Below are 7,271 nucleotides of genomic sequence, written 5' to 3' on the forward strand. Positions count from 1 at the left end.
AACTCAACCCTTCCGTATACCCTCGAGAAATCGCGTTGGACTTTGAGGTTTATGGTACAATCACAGAAAAAAAGAAGAGGTAATCGTAATAAGATAGATAGAGAAACGGAAAATTGAGATAATATAATAAATTAATGAATGACTGGAGTAGCTTGATGAGTTGATAGATGACTCTGTAGATCGTTTTTTCGTGCAAAGCTAGCATCACACCGATGGCAGGCATATGGTCGAGTATGAGTTCTGACATGAGCATTCAGAGCCTGAAAGAGCATAGACTTGAATAGACTTGAAGGGTGTTTTTGGCTTGAAAAATCAATATTAATGAAACCAATAATTCTCAAACATTTATAACGTTTGGTAATCTAGTGGCAATCTAGAGCTGCATCTTCAAGTTAAAAGAGTTCAAAGGTTCCTTTGAATCTTGCTACGTTTTTTGAAAGGTTTTTACCACTGATACAAAATCTCGTCTCGACACGTCCGATGGATGACGGAGTACTGTAGCTCCTATGTAAACGAACGGAAAACATTGAAACAACAATGAAGAAATGTGGACTACAGTACTCCATAAATCTAATTTTTTTAAATTTTAAATTCGAGCGCGTGGTCCTGCCTTCAATAAAAAGATTGAAATGACCACCTTTGTGCACTTGTATCCTGGATGAGTGCAATTCTCTACGGGACATTTATGCATCATCTGCATATGAACCATCTGAACATGCCTCCGAAGTCCACCTCGCCTTCCAAATTGTGTGTGACAGTACACACATTTCCAAACCCTCTGGTCTTGGGGACTGAAACGCCAGAGTATACATTTATAAACACAAAAGTTATAGCTAACAAATTAAATTCTTCAAAAATAGGCAAACCTGTGATAAATTGCCTTGTGCTCACAAAGCTGAAATGGGGTCCGCTCGTCGCTGTTGCATTCATCGCAAATGTACTGAAATATGAAGGAACTGATGGTGTTCAGGAAAAGAACATGATAGATACAATTGAAAAAAAGGTTCTCAAAGTAATTGCTAACAGAAGAATATACCAAAAAATGATAGAACAGGAGAAAGAGAGATAAGCTTCCGCTTACTGTTCCGCCAGCGGGGAGCAATCCATCGTATGTTGGAAACCTGACAGATGACCGTTGAGCTTTTGTGTAGACCTTCAATATATTTTTCATGAACATACACTGATAAAATATGTGTAAAACAATTGACTATTGGGATTACTGTAAGTTTGTAGTCTTTTGTTGAAAGTTTTCAATTTCAATAAATGTTTGTGAGTCTAATATTTAAATATAATATATCTTATTAAATTGAAATATTTACAAGAGCTAAACTCAGAGTAATCGATGGAAAAAGTATTACATACAATACTAATAGGGGATATACAATATCTTAGAACTGTCAGGAAAATTAGATTAATATTCATATATAGAATAGCTCATATCAAAACCTATCAGTTACCTTTTCTGATTGTTGATTGTTGTTCTCCACTTTGGAAGTGAAATCTGGTTTGTCCGATAAACAAATCTGAGCCATGAGAAGACTCTTGCGAACTTTGATTCTTTGAATACTCTGTTCAAGGTTTGAAGATTTCTTTCCAAAATCTATTTTGGGACTGCCAAATGACATAGTTGAGGTCATACCTGATGAAAAAGATTTAAAGATTTAATGATTATTGTCAGTAGAGGATTTGGAAAAGTAGTTCAACATGAAAATATAAGAAAAAAAACTCTCCAAAACTGTTAATTGTTAATACATTTTTTTCTGGCAAAGTTTCGGTCGATTTCCAAAGTTTTAGAAAAGTTCCGATTTCTAAAGATGACTTGATAATTGTTCTAGATCACTAGAATGATTTTGAACAATCTTACTGCAGATACTTTACCTTTAGAAGAACTTTCAAAAAAACAAATAAGAACTATTTTTTAAATTTGACTAAAACTAAATTCCTAGAGTTCAAAAAAGACAACCGTACTTGAAAGTTGAAATTTTATAATTTGAGGATTACTGTATGTATTTTGGCAAACGAAACAAAATTCTACAAAAACTAGAAACGCCTTTGTAAATCCCGCAATCTCTCGGTGAGAGCCAAGACCACCTGCTTGTCGGATTTGGGTGATAAGCCGGAGCAGAAAAGGCAGAACGAGGGAAGAAGAAAAGTGTATATGTGGCGGCGACGGCGCCTTGTGCCAGCTGAATAACAACAGCAAAGTAGATGATGGGAAGGCACAAGAAGCTGTTGCCATGGAGGCGACAAACGACAGGGGAAATGGGCTTCCAAGCACAACAAACACACCATCTGATGGTGCTTACTATCACTTTATCTTTTACTGATTGTTGTTTGAGGGTAAACGTGGCTCAGGTGAGCTTGTTTTGATAGAAAAGTATATCAATCGGGGAAAGTAGTCGACAAGATGGGCAGAATTATAGACAATTTCCTAACAAGAAGAAAATTTCGCCTTACGTCGAGCGAAGATAAGGGCGGAGTGTAATTTGTACATTTAGTGCATTACAAAGTTACAGTAATAATTCAATGTTCTAAATTGGAATTTTATAACATTGACTAGGCCACAAACAAAACTCCTAGCGGCAGCGTGGCTCAAAACATCTGTGATCAGGAAATTGAGATTGTCAGCTAAACTCATCAAAAATTTTTAGGGAACTTCTAAATAGATCTCTATCTTTCAACAAAAGTTCGAGCACTGTTGAGATTGACGGAGATCTGCTCAAAATAGTCGTAGGAGTTTTAATTTTCAACTTAGTCTAACAAGTTAAAATCAATTCTCAACAAATCTAAAAAAAAATCACAAAGAAGTTAAAAACTTAGGAGTTGTTCGGGGTCAGGCCAGTAGGCAAATCTCTCAGTTAATCTTCTATTTTGTAAAAAAAATTAATTAGAAACTTGACTACTTTCCAAACTGAGAAGGGGGCAGGAAAGAAGTTTGTATGCAGTTACCCTGTGTTGTCAACCCAACTAAAACTAATTTCCTTCACAAAGCTCATGTGTTTTCTCATATATATCCGCTTATAGGACACCCGACTGGCACACAACATATTTGTCCACTTTTGCATTCTGATTTCCAAGTTAACCAGAACTTATATCATTGATGTCCATAAGAAACATCTGTTATTGAGATTATTCTCGAAAAATATATGCTTCTGCTTCTTCTTCGGGCATGCTGAAACATTTTTTGATATGGTTAAAACTATGCGTGAATAATAATAATAATAATAAATAACATGACTTTTAGAACGTTCGATAAAAGTTGATTTTAAAACAAGAAACGATAGAATATCCACATAATGCGTAAAAATAAATTTCCGTTTAACTTTCTTCATCTTCAACGCCATTGTTCCTGAGAATATTCTTCAAAACTGGAATCATTTGCTCTTAAACATCTGAAACGTACAGTAATTTTTTAATGTCATTTTAAAGGTCTTACTGTCGGTTGATCCGTGATAACCAACAAGATGTGCCTGAAGATTATGTCGAAGAGTGAACGAAAGGTATCACATAGAAACTGAAAGAATTTTTTTTTTTTTTCTAATATAGGTGAACAAGGAAGGTTTGCCTACTTACCTTTTGTGAGTGTATTTTGAAAGGTCATCACAATAGAAAAAAGGAAGACTACAGAAAAACTAATGAGAGACCCCGAAATACTGGCTGTATTTTGAAAGGTCATCTCAATAGAAAAAATGGAAGAAGTGGAAGACTACAGAAAAACTATTGAGAGACCCCGAAATACTGGCTGTATTTTGAAAGGTCATCTCAATAGAAAAGATGGAAGACTACAGAAAAACTATTGTGAGACCCCGAAATACTGGCTGTATTTTGAAAGGTCATCTCAATAGAAAAGATGGAAGACTACAGAAAAACTATTGAGAGACCCCGAAATACTGGGTGTATTTTGAAAGGTCATCTCAATAGAAAAAATGGAAGAAGTGGAAGACTACAGAAAAACTATTGAGAGACCCCGAAATACTGGCTGTATTTTGAAAGGTCATCTCAATAGAAAAGATGGAAGAATACAGAAAAACATTGAGAGACCCCGAAATACTGGCTGTATTTTGAAAGGTCATCTCAATAGAAAAGAGGAAGACTACAGAAAAACTATTGAGAGACCCCGAAATACTGGCTGTATTTTGAAAGGTCATCTCAATAGAAAAAATGGAAGACTACAGAAAATCTATTGAGAGACCCCGAAATACTGGATGTATTTTGAAAGGTTATCTCAATAGAAAAGATGGAAGACTACAGAAAAACTATTGAGAGACCCCGAAATACTGGCTGTATTTTGAAAGGTCATCTCAATAGAAAAGATGGAAGACTACAGAAAAACTATTGAGAGACCCCGAAATACTGGCTGTATTTTGAAAGGTCATCTCAATAGAAAAGATGGAAGACTACAGAAAAACTATTGAGAGACCCCGAAATACTGGCTGTATTTTGAAAGGTCATCTCAATAGAAAAGATGGAAGACTACAGAAAAACTATTGAGAGACCCCGAAATACTGGCTGTATTTTGAAAGGTCATCTCAATAGAAAAGATGGAAGACTACAGAAAAACTATTGAGAGACCCCGAAATACTGGCTGTATTTTGAAAGGTCATCTCAATAGAAAAAATGGAAGAAGTGGAAGACTACAGAAAAACTATTGTGAGACCCCGAAATACTGACTGTATTTTGAAAGGTTATCTCAATAGAAAAGATGGAAGACTACAGAAAAACTATTGAGAGACCCCGAAATACTGGCTGTATTTTGAAAGGTCATCTCAATAGAAAAGATGGAAGAAGTGGAAGACTACAGAAAAACTATTGAGAGACCCCGAAATACTGGCTGTATTTTGAAAGGTCATCTCAATAGAAAAGATGGAAGACTACAGAAAAACTATTGAGAGACCCCGAAATACTGGCTGTATTTTGAAAGGTCATCTCAATAGAAAAGATGGAAGACTACAGAATAACTATTAAGAGACCCCGAAATACTGGCTGTATTTTGAAAGGTCATCTCAATAGAAAAGATGGAAGACTACAGAAAAACTATTGAGAGACCCCGAAATACTGGCTGTATTTTGAAAGGTCATCTCAATAGAAAAGATGGAAGACTACAGAAAAACTATTGAGAGACCCCGAAATACTGGCTGTATTTTGAAAGGTTATCTCAATAGAAAAGATGGAAGACTACAGAAAAACTATTGAGAGACCCCGAAATACTGGCTGTATTTTGAAAGGTCATCTCAATAGAAAAGATGGAAGACTACAGAAAAACTATTAAGAGACCCCGAAATACTGGCTGTATTTTGAAAGGTTATCTCAATAGAAAAGATGGAAGACTACAGAAAAACTATTGAGAGACCCCGAAATACTGGCTGTATTTTGAAAGGTCATCTCAATAGAAAAAATGGAAGAAGTGGAAGACTACAGAAAAACTATTGAGAGGCCCCGAAATACTGGCTGTATTTTGAAAGGTTATCTCAATAGAAAAGATGGAAGACTACAGAAAAACTATTGTGAGACCCCGAAATACTGGCTGTATTTTGAAAGGTCATCTCAATAGAAAAGATGGAAGACTACAGAAAAACTATTGAGAGACCCCGAAATACTGGCTGTATTTTGAAAGGTCATCTCAATAGAAAAGATGGAAGAATACAGAAAAACATTGAGAGACCCCGAAATACTGGCTGTATTTTGAAAGGTCATCTCAATAGAAAAGAGGAAGACTACAGAAAAACATTGAGAGACCCCGAAATACTGGCTGTATTTTGAAAGGTCATCTCAATAGAAAAGAGGAAGACTACAGAAAAACTATTGAGAGACCCCGAAATACTGGCTGTATTTTGAAAGGTCATCTCAATAGAAAAAATGGAAGAAGTGGAAGACTACAGAAAAACTATTGAGAGGCCCCGAAATACTGGCTGTATTTTGAAAGGTTATCTCAATAGAAAAGATGGAAGACTACAGAAAAACTATTGTGAGACCCCGAAATACTGGCTGTATTTTGAAAGGTCATCTCAATAGAAAAGATGGAAGACTACAGAAAAACTATTGAGAGACCCCGAAATACTGGCTGTATTTTGAAAGGTCATCTCAATAGAAAAGATGGAAGACTACAGAAAAACTATTGAGAGACCCCGAAATACTGGCTGTATTTTGAAAGGTCATCTCAATAGAAAAGATGGAAGACTACAGAAAAACTATTGAGAGACCCCGAAATACTGGCTGTATTTTGAAAGGTCATCTCAATAGAAAAGATGGAAGACTACAGAAAAACTATTGAGAGACCCCGAAATACTGGCTGTATTTTGAAAGGTAATCTCAATAGAAAAGATGGAAGACTACAGAAAAACTATTGAGAGACCCCGAAATACTGGATGTATTTTGAAAGGTTATCTCAATAGAAAAGATGGAAGACTACAGAAAAACTATTGAGAGACCCCGAAATACTGGCTGTATTTTGAAAGGTCATCTCAATAGAAAAGATGGAAGACTACAGAAAAACTATTGTGAGACCCCGAAATACTGGCTGTATTTTGAAAGGTCATCTCAATAGAAAAGATGGAAGACTACAGAAAAACTATTAAGAGACCCCGAAATACTGGCTGTATTTTGAAAGGTCATCTCAATAGAAAAGATGGAAGACTACAGAAAAACTATTGAGAGACCCCGAAATACTGGCTGTATTTTGAAAGGTTATCTCAATAGCAAAGATGGTAGACTACAGAAAAACTATTGTGAGACCCCGAAATACTGACTGTATTTTGAAAGGTTATCTCAATAGAAAAGATGGAAGACTACAGAAAAACTATTGAGAGACCCCGAAATACTGGCTGTATTTTGAAAGGTCATCTCAATAGAAAAGATGGAAGACTACAGAAAAACTATTGTGAGACCCCGAAATACTGGCTGTATTTTGAAAGGTCATCTCAATAGAAAAGATGGAAGAAGTGGAAGACTACAGAAAAACTATTGAGAGACCCCGAAATACTGGCTGTATTTTGAAAGGTCATCTCAATAGAAAAGATGGAAGAAGTGGAAGACTACAGAAAAAACTATTGAGAGACCCCGAAATACTGGCTGTATTTTGAAAGGTCATCTCAATAGAAAAGAGGAAGACTACAGAGAAACTGTTGAGAGACCCCGAAATACTGGCTGTATTTTGAAAGGTCATCTCAATAGAAAAGATGGAATACTACAGAAAAACTATTGAGAGACCCCGAAATACTGGCTGTATTTTGAAAGGTCATCTCAATAGAAAAGATGGAAGACTACAGAAAAAC

General features: G+C 35.8%; 1 protein-coding gene across 1 annotated transcript; it reads right to left on the reverse strand.

The window, feature by feature from the left end:
• Positions 1-33: 33 nt before the first annotated feature.
• On the reverse strand, positions 34-1,639 carry C27A2.7 (C2H2-type domain-containing protein). The gene is made up of 5 exons (NM_001026822.6): positions 1,458-1,639; positions 1,082-1,153; positions 867-940; positions 638-791; positions 34-260 (listed from the first exon to the last, which is right to left on the reverse strand). Exons 1-5 carry the CDS (start codon positions 1,635-1,637, stop codon positions 132-134), a joined length of 609 nt encoding a protein of 202 aa, NP_001021993.3. The 5' UTR covers positions 1,638-1,639; the 3' UTR covers positions 34-131.
• Positions 1,640-7,271: the final 5,632 nt, after the last annotated feature.

Source organism: Caenorhabditis elegans, chromosome II (assembly GCF_000002985.6).
Source record: "Caenorhabditis elegans chromosome II".
Lineage (NCBI taxonomy): Eukaryota > Metazoa > Nematoda > Chromadorea > Rhabditida > Rhabditidae > Caenorhabditis > Caenorhabditis elegans.

Excerpts from the sequence above, each read along its gene's own strand:
- C27A2.7 (NM_001026822.6), bottom strand. The coding sequence starts at position 1,637 with ATGACCTCAACTATGTCATTTGGCAGTCCCAAAATAGATTTTGGAAAG. Across the intron at positions 1,154-1,457 it reads ACAATCAACAATCAGAAAAG|GTCTACACAAAAGCTCAACG; the intron begins GTAACTGATAGG and ends AATATATTGAAG. Across the intron at positions 792-866 it reads CACAAGGCAATTTATCACAG|TCCCCAAGACCAGAGGGTTT; the intron begins GTTTGCCTATTT and ends CTGGCGTTTCAG.